Source organism: Phascolarctos cinereus, unplaced genomic scaffold (assembly GCF_003287225.1).
Source record: "Phascolarctos cinereus isolate Bilbo 61053 unplaced genomic scaffold, phaCin_HiC Scaffold_5;HRSCAF=322, whole genome shotgun sequence".
Lineage (NCBI taxonomy): Eukaryota > Metazoa > Chordata > Mammalia > Diprotodontia > Phascolarctidae > Phascolarctos > Phascolarctos cinereus.
Window position 1 is genome coordinate 248,240,053 of NW_027555958.1, and position 11,487 is coordinate 248,251,539.

General features: G+C 43.3%; 1 protein-coding gene across 10 annotated transcripts in view; it reads left to right on the top strand.

Moving 5' to 3' along the window:
- Positions 1-11,285, top strand: part of LOC110199379 (tripartite motif-containing protein 10-like) — a 36,690-nt gene extending 25,405 nt beyond the window's left edge. For 9 of the 10 annotated variants that reach the window (XM_078155516.1, XM_078155518.1, XM_020974179.2 and 6 more), the window contains 6 exons: positions 844-939; positions 1,293-1,523; positions 3,924-3,946; positions 6,000-6,115; positions 7,085-7,117; positions 9,304-11,285. In XM_078155516.1, coding sequence (XP_078011642.1) covers positions 844-939; positions 1,293-1,523; positions 3,924-3,946; positions 6,000-6,115; positions 7,085-7,117; positions 9,304-9,821 — 1,017 coding nt within the window. In that variant the 3' untranslated portion in view covers positions 9,822-11,285. The remainder of the gene's footprint in view (positions 1-843; positions 940-1,292; positions 1,524-3,923; positions 3,947-5,999; positions 6,116-7,084; positions 7,118-9,303) is intronic. The other variant, XM_020974181.2, reaches the window with a different exon arrangement.
- Positions 11,286-11,487: the final 202 nt, after the last annotated feature.

Consider the following 11,487-nt stretch of genomic DNA (forward strand, 5'->3'; position numbering starts at 1 on the left):
GTGGTGCCTTAACAGAAATAGGGAAGTTCAGAAGACAAATAAGTTTGGAGAAAAGATGACGAGTTCTGTTTTGGCAGTGGTACTTACGGGCCATCTTGTTTGGAATGGCCTATGAGAAGTTAGGGAAGTGGGACTGGAGCTCAGAGGAGAGACTTGCAGGGGTGGGGGACCTGTGGCCTCGAGGCCACATGTGGCCCTCTAGGTCCCAAAGTGCAGGCCTTTGACTGAATCCAAACTTCACTGAACAGATTTGTGGCCAGGCCTAGAAATATAGATTGGGGGGTCATCCTCATAGAGATGATAATTAAACTCATATAAGCTGGTGAGATCACCAAGGGTAAGAGTGTAGAGAAGAGAGGGTCCAGAACATAGTCCTAGGGAACACCCACATTTATGAGTAATGTTATATCCATCAAAGGAGCTGGAGACGGAATAGTCAAATAGGGCATAGAGTTAGCTAGCATTTATGTAGCCCTTTAAGGTTTGCAAAGCACTTTGCATATATCTTCTCATTTGAGCCTCACAGTAACCTTGGGAGGTAGGTGCTGTTATTATCTCAATTTTGCAGATGGGGAAACTGAGGCAGAGATTAAGTGACCTGTGCCCAGGGTCACATAGCTAGTAAGTATCTGAAGCAGGATTTGAACCCAGGTTCTCCTGACTCCACGATCCATACTGTAGCCACTGAAACACCTAGCTGCCCTTAGGAAGAGAATCTAGGGAGAATAGAGTCTAATTGGCAGAGCCTGCCAGGAGTCAAGTGGCTGAAAAAGATAACTTCCCTGACCCTCAAAGGATTCCTCTGATTTTCCATCGTAAGGATTCTTTCCCTCTTCTTTTCAGGAACAAATCCATAGATGTCTAGAATCTCTGAAGAATGAGAGAGAAGACATTCAAGGAATCCAGTCCAGGGAAGATCAAAGGATCCAGGTCTTATTGGTAAGTCACTCATATGCCATCCTCTCCTTCCCTCTGGTGATCTCCTACTAAAGATTCCATCCCTGTCTGGACAAGGGCTAGGACCTCATTTTATGCCTCCTCTCTACTTCTAGACCATATGCGTATGAGGGAGAAGGGAGATGTTTTCTCTGGGACTTTTGAGTGTGTCCGGTGCAGGGAAGTATCAGCATCACTAAATTGAGGGAGATGGGATGGTAGAGATGGAGGAAATGGGAGTGAAGGTGGGAAATAGGGAAAAGGAAGAGCAAAAGGAGAAGGAAGAGGAGGAGGAGGAAGATGAGGTAGGGACCGTTTTTTGGGCATCTCTCTGTTCCCTCTGCCTGCTCCCCCAGACTCAGGTGGCCACCAAGAGAGAGAAGGTCATGTCAGAATTTGAGCATATGTGCCAGTTCCTGGAGAAGCAGCAGTATTCACTTTTGACCCAGCTGGAAGAGTTGGATGGAGACATCTTGAAGCAGAAGAATGAGTTTGAGACCCTTGTCCAGAGTGAGATCTGCCGTTTTAATGCCTTGATATCAGAATTGGAAGAAAAACTGGAGCGCCCAGCAGGAGAACTGCTGAAGGTGAGCAGTGTGGAGACAGACGCATTTTTTTCCATCTAAGCCATTTGGATGGGCATTGGGGCATACTGCAAATGGCATTATGTCTGGCATTTCAAGACTGCAACACTTACTATGTGACCAAGGGCAAGTCACTTAATCTTGAGCCTCAGTTTCCTGTTCTGTAAGATGGGTACAGTATTATTTGTTGAGGTAAATGGGAACAGATAACTGAAGGAGCCTGTGGAATCCCCATTTCTGGGAATCTTTAAATAATCAGTGAACAAGCATTTATTAAATACCTACCTCACAGTCAATCAATCAATATTATTAAATGCCTGCTATGTACCAGGCACTGTGCTAAGTGCTTTGTAAAGAACTATAAAAATGTGAGTTATTATTGCCTCTTCTTTCCTGTCCCTCCTGTACTTCCTCTCTCCCTTCTCTTTTGTTTCCTTCCTTCCTTCCTTTCTTTCTTTCCTTCCTTCGTTCTTTTCTTTCTTTCTTTCTCTTTCTTTCTTTCTTTCTTTCTTTCTTTCTTTTTCTTTCTTTTCTCTCTCTCTTCTCTCTCTCTCTCTCTCTCTCTCTCCCTCCCTCCCTCCCTCCCTCCCTCCCTCTCTCTCTCTCTCTCTCTCTCTCTCTCTCTCTCTCTCTCTCTCTCTCTCTCTGTCTCTGTCTCTGTCTCTGTCTCTCTCTCGCAAGGCATTTGCCCAGCTAGTGAATGTTATGTGTCTGAGGCTGGATTTGAACACTGAACTACCTCACTGCCCCTCCCTTCTCTCTTTTGTAGGACAGAGGTAGGACCAATGACTTCAGGAAAGCAAATTTCAGCTGGGTATTAGGAGGAACTGAGTAACAATGTATTATTCAGTTATGTCTGACTCTTCATGGCCCCATTTGGAATTTCCTTCGCAGAGATCCTGGAGTGGTTTGCCAATTCCTTCTCCAGCTCATTTTACAGATGAGGAAACTGAGGCAAAGAGGGTTAAGTGACTTGCCCAGGGTCACACAGGTAGGAAGTGTCTAAGGCCAGATTTGAACTCAGGAAGTAGAGTCTTCCTGACATGAGGCCCAGCACGCTGTCCACTGCGCTACCTAGCTGCCTGGTAACAATTGGAAGGAAATAACGACAGAATGATCTACTTTGTGAAGCAGTCACTTTACAGATATTCAGGACTTCAGAGCTTGAAAGGATGTCACTTCCTCTTTCTGCAGTAAAGATGTTTTGGACTTTCAAGTAGGCAGCATGAGCATGGGCAATTCCTGCCTTCTCAAGGGCTAGCAAAAATAATAGGTAGAAGTTATGGAGGAAGGAAGTAAGAGAGAGATTTAGTTGTGTGCAGGAGCCAACTGCTCAATTTTCAGGGTGAGCATTTTGCATCTCAAAAATTAACAAATGCTACCAGTTAGGGCTTAATTTTGGACAGCTAGGTGGCGTAGTGGATAAGGTGCTGGCCCTGGAGTCAGGAGGATTTGAGTTCAAATACAGCCTCAGATACTTCCTAGATGTGTGACCCTGGGCAAGTCACTTAACCCTCTTTGCTTCAGTTTCCTCATCTGTAAAAAGAATTGGAGAAGGAAATGGCAAACCACTCCAGTGTCTTTATCAAGAAAGCCCCAAATGGGCTCACAAAGAGTCAGATACAACTAATTGATAAAACAACAATAAAAGGGCTTAATTTATTGTTTTGTTCATTATGCAGACTTAATAAAATGATGGAGCAAATGCTTATGATGCAAATTAAACTTAAAAGTGTTTTATATATACATTTTTTTTTCCAGAGAACTGGTTGTTAAACATTTATAGCCAGAGAGAGATTAGGGATAGGAACCCCACCCCCCATCTTCCCATCCTAGCCCTGCCCCTGGCCCCTGCCATGATGAGAAGAGAACAAAAGAAATACTAAAAAGAATCACAAATAAGACAATTTTGAAAGTTACATATTTAATTTTTTTATATTGAAAAGAAAAGCAAGCTCAACATAATGGAGATTCACATTTGATATGTGATATTTTCCTTCTGTTTCACATTGTGTGTGGAATGTTATTTTTATTTGTTGTTTTAAGTTCAGAATAAAAAAGAAAATAAAATGGGGAAAAAGTCAGTAGAGGGAGACAGATTTCTACTTAAAATAGGGGAAAATAATTTCCTAATAATTAGTTGTCCTAAAGTAGAACAGACTGCTTCATAATGTAGTGAGTTCCCAGCCTCTTGGAAATGGCCAATCAGAGGTTGCATAATTGCTAAGCACTAACTAGAAATGTTGTAGGTAAGATTCATGCTTCAGATAAGCCCCGAATTAGATGTGACTTTTGGAGTCTCTTCCGATGATGGGATGCTATGATACTGTGCTCAAGAGTTTCTAGTGACCTTCAGGAAAGATGGGAAATATGGGAACTGAATGCTTGCTATTTCTCTTGTAGGACATCAGGAGCACCTTGATCAGGCAAGTGATTCTTTCTTGTTTTTCCCTTCTTCCTATCTCACACACAAATACAAATAAATATATATACAATAAACATATATGCATGAATACATTATATATTATACACATATATTACACATAGTTGCACCTAGTCAATTTTAATTTGATAATTTATCATCATCATCATCATCATTATCTGATTCAGACCTGTGATTTCACTGGTCTACACCAGGAGATTCCCTGTGAGGAAACTGTCTACCAATGCAGCTATTCTTAAGTTAGAGTTTTGAGAGTTGCATGGAGGCATTGGATGGTGGAGTGGGCTAGCCCAAAAATCAGTACATCTAACTAACCAAACAAATGCCTACTATGTGCTGAGCACTGGGAAGGTTCCTGCCCTCAGGCTACTCATAATCTAACAGATGCAATAAAGTACCTACCCAATAACTAACATAAATAAAATATGAGGAGAGCATGAGAGGGGTGGGGCAGCTAGGTAGCAGTGGGTAGAGGGCTGGACCTGGAGGCAGGAAGACTCAATCTTCTTGAGTTCAAATCTGGCCTCAGACACATGCTAGCTGTGTGACCCTGGGCAAGTCACTTAACCTTGTTTATCTCAGTTTCTTCGTCCATTACATGAACTGGAGAAGGAAATGGAGAACCACTCCAGTATCTTTGCCAAGAAAACCCCAAATGGGGTCACAAAGAGTCAGATACAACTGGAAACGACTGAACAACAACATTGAGAGGAACAAGGAAAGGGCTATGTGATGTTTAAGAGGCAATATACATGCACCAGACAAGTAAGCTCACACCTGTATACATATAAACAGACATATATAAGTACCCATGCACCCATGGAGGAGGGGAAGAGGGAGAAAGAGAGGGAGATGGGGGTGGGGAGAGAGGGACACAGAGAGAGAGAGAGAGAGAGAGGGAGAGAGACAGGGAGACAGGAAGAGAGGGAAAGTGGGGCAGAGAGAGAGAGGGAGATGGGGGGAGAGAGGGACAGAGAGAGAGAGAGGGAGACAGGGAGATAGGGGGAGGAGGGAGAGAGAGGGGGAGACAGGGAGAGAGGAGGAGAGAGAGAGAAGAGGAGAGGGAGAGAGAGAGAGAGAGAGAGAGAGAGAGAGAGGAGAGAGAGAGAGAGAGAGCGCGCGCAGAGTGTAGTGGAAATAATCCTGGAGGTTTGAGTTCCAGCCCTGTTACTCACTAGTTATGTCATCTTAGGTAAGTGACTTCCCCTCTCTGAGGCTCAGTTACCTCATCTGGAAAATGGGAATAATAATTCTTGTGCAGTGTTGTTGTGAGGAAAGTGTGCTCTAATTCTTAAAGTGCTTTTTAAATTTGAATTGTTAGTATTATTATATATCCACATAAGAAGAGAATCAGCATACAGTGGATAGAAATCTGGCCTTGGAGCCAGGAAGACCTGGGTTCAAGTTCTGCCTCTGACATATACTGGCTCTTTCTCCTTGGGCAAGTCACTTAACCTCTCTCTGTCTAGACAGAGACTATAAGTTGCAAAGATGGTGTTGACCTGCCTTGATAGAGGAATTTTATTCACTGGGGAGTGAAATCACATACCTATGAAATCATTAGTCCAGTCCCTGTATTTGGGTACCTAGGTGGTACAGTGGACAGAACTCTGACCTTGGAGTCAGGAGGACCTGAGTTCAAATCTGGCCTCAGACACTTGACACTTACTAGCTGTGTGACCTTGGGCAAGTCACTTAACCCCAACTGCCTAAACAAAACAAAAAAAAAGCCAATCCCTGTTTATTGTGTATATATGTGTATATACATATATTATATATATATACATACATGCACACATGCACACATCCCCAACTTTAAAAAAGCCTCAAAGGTAAAATTGGGTTGGCTTCAAATTGTGGAAGGCCTTTTGGAGAAAGTGTCCCTAGGCTGTGGGACTTGGGGCTCCAGAGCTAAAAGAAACTAGTGACCAGGTCAGAGTGCCCAAAGAATCTCCAAGTAGGATCTCATCGTTTTTCTTTGCATGTGTGTTGTGTGTGTGTGTGTGTGTGTGTGTGTGTGGTGTGTGTGTTTCTAGGTGTGAAACCAGGAAGTGCCGGAAACCAGAGGCTGTGTCGCCTGACCTGGGTGAGAGGATCCGGGACTTCCCTCAACAGGCCCTTCAACTGCAGAGGGAAATGAAGATGTTTCTGGGTAAGAGGATCCACATATGCATTTATAATAAATATTTTTATTTTATTTTATTTTTTTTTTTTGGCTAGGCAATGGGGTTAAGTGACTTGCCCAGGGTCACACAGCTAGTAAGTGTTATGTGTCTGAGGCCGGATTTGAACTCAGGTCCTCCTGAATCCAGGGCCAGTGCTCTATCCACTGCACCACCTAGCTGCCCCTTATAATAAATATTGATAGTTTATAATCAAGAATGCTATGTCTGGAAGAGATTTTAGACACCATCTAGTTCAACTGCCTCATTTTACAGATGGGGCGACTCAAGGTGAGAGAAGGGAAATGGTTTTCCCAAGATTGCCCAGACAATAAGTAACAGAGCCAAGACTTGGATGTAAGTTTCTTGACTTCTAGTCTAGGACTGTCTTTATTATTTCATACTGCCTCCAGTAATGTTAACCGATTATCTCTTCTCTATTTCTCCCTAGTTGTTAACATTGACCCTGGGGGTATTGTGAGCTTCAAATGAGATTATGAATGTAAAACACTCTGCAAACTTTAAAGCACTATATAAAAGCCAGTGATTATTATTATCAGCCTATTGTGTGTGTGTGTGTATCCTGGTAAATATTTAACAGTAGGCTGGGAGTGGGGATGGGGAGGGGGGCAGTAGAAATATGTGCATATGCACTTAATAATCTGAATTTTGAACATTTTCTCCATCGCTTTCTTAAGTTTAGACAATCAAAATAATAAATCAAGTACTAATTTGTAGCAATTACTGACTTCTGACATGCACATGCTCACACTGAAAACTTAACCATTGGCTCTGAAAACTAGCTAGAGGTTGCTCCAGCACGCCCCACATGGACTTCTATGAGCCCCTTTCCCCCACTCTCTGTTTCTCAGCATCTGTTAAGAGAGGAATTGAACTCTTTCTAAGTTCTCACTTAGATCTGACATAAGTCCCATCTGCTTTTTCCCCTCTTTCCACAGAAAAACTGCTCTTTGAACTGGACTATGAACCAGGTGAGTGTCTTGGGGCCAAGAAAAGTGTGGATGTGTGTGTTAGGGTTATCCTGGTTTCCCCAAACAAGACAGAGAATTGTGCAGGAGCTTTGTATGGGATATACCTTAAGGAGATACCAAAAGGAGAAAAGAATATTTGCCGTTGGGGACTTTCATGGGTGGGCTACATATATTAATAGTAGATATGGTCCTGGGCTTTAAGTCAGGAAGGCTTGAGTTCAATTTGGCCTTAAAGACATTTACTATCTATGTGAGACTGGGCAAGTCACTTAACCTTTGTTTGTCTCAGTTTCTTCTTCTATACAATGGGGATAATAATAGCATCTGTCTCCCAGGGTTGTTGTGACAACCACATGAGATAATTTTAAAGCACTTAGCACAGTGCCTGGCACATAATAAATGCTAATAAATGTTAGCCATTATTATTAGGTCTTCTCCTTTGCTAAATCTCCAAGTACTGTTTGTCAAAGGGCAGCTAGGTGTAGTGAATAGAGTGCTGGCCCTGGAGTCAGGAAGACCTGAGTTCAAATCTGACCTCAGACACTTCCTACCTATATGACCTTGGGCAAGTCACTTAGCCTTGTTTATCTCAGTTTCCTCATTTGTAAAATGAGCTGGAGAAGGAATGTCAAACCATTCCAGTTATCTTTGCCAAGAAAATTCCAAATGGGATCATTGAGAGTCTGACATGACTGAAATCACTGAACAGCAACATTGTTGAATTGAATGGTGAATCCAAGTGGAATGGGTGTGCCTTAGAGAAGGCTTCCTGGAGAAGAGCTTTAGGCCAAATTTGGAAGATGGGACTGGCCTTTACTGTGCAGGCAGGAGGGGAGAGGGCACTATAGATATGAGAAAAGACCTATACTAGGACTCAGAGCATATCCTCATCAGTCTACTAAGAATGGAGTCCATGTAAGTGGATCATGGAATTGCAGAAGATCAGGCCTTCAAATGGGGACGTGCTGGTAAGTGTTTACCAACTGGCTATCTGGAGAAAAAAAAATATTCATGACACACTTTATCACTTTCTTAAGTCTACACAATCAACAGGACAATAAATTAAGCCTTATTTGTAGTGTTTGCCAGTTTCTAAGGTATAAATTTTTGTTGTTGAGTTGCTTCAGTAGTGTCCGATTCTTCATAACCCCATTTGGGATTTTCTTGGCAAAGAGTGGCTTTGCCATTTCCTTTTCCAACTTGTTTGACAGATGAGGAACTGAGGCAAACAGAGGTTAAGAGGTTTGCCCAGATTCACACAGTACATGTCTAAGACTGGATTTGAATTTATGAAGAGGAGTCTTCCTATCTCCAGGACAGGCAGCTGTCCAAGGTGTTAATGCTCATATTGAAAATTCTAGCAATTGACTCTCCAGAGCCGAATAAGCTGACCCCATCTCACCTCTGGTTTGAAAGGGCTTTGTTGACTGTCTAGACCAATACCCTTAATTTACAGAAAGAACTAAGACCAACTATCAATAGTTGATAAACATTTATTAAGTCTGTACTCTGTACCAGCATCGAGCTAAGTGCTGAGGATACAGATACGGAAAAAGACAGGCCTTGCCCTGAAGGAGTTTACAATCTAATGAGGGGAGGCGCATAAAGGAAAGCTGAAAAGGGGAGAGGGAAGTATTTGGCTTGGGGGCACAGTGGAGAAGCCAAACAAGTCCAAAATGAGTGCAGTGACGTGGGAAATGAGGAGATGGCAGTCCTGTTCCCAGATGAAAGAGTGCTGGATTCAGAGTTAAAGGACCTGGAGTTGAATTCCAGCTCTGCTACTTACTATATGTGTGTCTTGGGCAAATCACTTTGCCAGCCTGGGATTTACTTTCTTTTGGAAAGTAAGAGGTTTGGGGTAAGACCTGCGATGCCTTCTCTCCTAGGTAAAGTGACCTGTGAATTGTCACAGGGCAAGTTAGTGAGAAAGTTTAAGATTAGACTTCAGGTCTGTTGATTTCGAGATCAAGTTTTCTTTCCAAGAAGGGCAGACTGTTTGAATAAAGGAGGGGCCATCTTGGTCCATAGGGTTGGTTGGAAGTTAGTAATATATTTAGGGTGATGTAAGGGGAAGGGGCTTCTGCCTAGGCTGAAGTGAGAAATTGATGCCAAATGCAGTTTTTACACCTTCCTCCATGCAGTTATGACATCGATGTTAATTGTATGCATTCTTCTCTTCCTCTCAGCCCATATCTTCTTAGACCCTCAGACATCCCACCCCAAGCTCCTTCTATCAGAAGATCACCAGCGGGCCCAGTTCTCCTACAAATGGCAGACCTCACCAGACAGTCCACAACGTTTTGACCGGGCCATCTGTGTCCTAGCTCAGGCTGGCTTTGTGGGGGGGAGGCACACATGGGTGGTAACTGTGGACCTGGGCCATGGGGGCAGCTGCACCATAGGTGTGGTGAACCAGGATGTTCGACGGAAAGGAGAACTCAAGCTTAGGCCAGAGGAAGGAATATGGGCCGTGCGCCTGGCCTGGGGTTTTGTTTCAGCATTGGGCTCCTTTCCTACTAGGCTGTCCCTGGAAGAGAATCCCAGGCAAATACGTGTCTCCCTTGATTATGAGGTGGGCTGGGTGACATTTAGCAATGCCACCACTCAAGAGCCCATCTATACCTTCACTGCATCTTTCACTGGGAAGATCTTTCCCTTCTTTGGGCTCTGGGGCAGAGGATCCAGTTTTTCCTTAAGCCCTTGAGAGGGAAGAGACCCTCTTCTGGGTGAGGTAGGAGTGGGAGGGATTAAGAGTGTGTCACATATAACCTTGGTCCTAGTCACCTATGAAACTGGGAGAGATTGTGTCCAAGATCACACATTAGTGAAAAGCAAAAGAGGAATTTGAACTCCTATTTTCTACCTTCCAAATCTGCTAGTGACTCCCAGAGACTTCACTGTCCCTCTCCTCCCCAGAGAGGCTCAGGTTATGGCTATTCTCCCTCCTAAACCACCCTAGAGAATTTCAAATGGTTCCCTCAAGCATACCCATGGGAGAAGGGGAGCCAGGAGTTCAGTGGTGCCATCCTACATGCCCGACAGTCTCAGACCCCACTGTCTGTCATTCTGTATAGACGCTCAGCCTGAGAAGAAGATAAAGGAACCTTGCCCAAGACTGATGGGCTGAGAATATGAAACCAAATGCTCTTGTCTATCTTACCCATCTTTTTGCCTCTGTACCAGGATCACACGACCCCTGGGGGCCTCTATCTCTCTCTTGCTCTCTCCCACCCCCAATCTCCTTACCATCTAATGACAATGAAAGGAAATAGTGAGAAGAAGGGAATGAACAAAAGATGACCAAGTGATAGGATAAGGGTAGTGAAGCCATTTGTGGGGTCCTGAATGCAGCCAAGGGGTTTGTGTTCCATGACCTGTGGTCTCCAGCCTAATGAATGGCAAATGAATTCAACTTTCTCTTCTAACACTGGACAGTAAGGGTTGTCTAAGGGGACGAGAGGAAGGGAGATGGAAAAATTCAGACTAGAAGAAGATCAGCAGTGGGAATGGGTTTGAGTTGAAGTGAAGTGATGAAGTGATGAGGTCTTTGAGAGATGGGCTTCCCTGTGGAATTCTGGAAAATAGGCTACAGCTACATGTGTGATGTGTGCAGAGTAATAGTGACTCCCAGAGATCTGCTTCACTGTTGCTGGGACTTAGTATATAGCCTAACATTTTACTGCACGGGTAAATAGAATAGAATAGAATGGGTAAATAGGAAATAGAATGATACCTTAGCTTTGTTTGACCTGTTGTCAAATCTTAAATTCTATAAAACATCATCTTGATTGCAAGAGGGACTTGCGTTCTGTAGCACAAAGAACTTCCCATTTAGAAGGGATGTAGGGCACTGGAGAGAAGGGAACTGAGGGAGTTAAGTCATATCTTCACTTTAAGTATATCCATCTACAGTGATTCACTGAAGCTCTTACCTAGAGATGGATTTAGATGTGATGACCCACCAATAACAGAATCCACCTTTATTGATAGCAAAGATGGATTCTGATTAATCTTGCCTTCCTGGAGTCCACAGGTAGCCAGTCTGCTCAGTTCCTTCTTTCTGTTTACAATCAGTTCACAATTATCTAGAGTTATGGTTTATTTGTAATAAATCTTACTGACATTGTCATTTATTTAACTGCCTTCTTTATTAAAGCATTCAATCATTCCACAGACTTTTATGAATTGTTCTCTCTGCAAGACACCATGCTAATCCCTGAGGGAAATGTCAAATTTATTTTATTTTTAAAAAAATTTTAGGCAGTTTGGGTTAAGTGACTTGCCCAGGGTCATACAGTAAGTATCAAGTGTTTGGTCAGAGACCGGATTTGGACTCAGGTCCTCCTGACTTCAGGGCTGGTACTCTATCC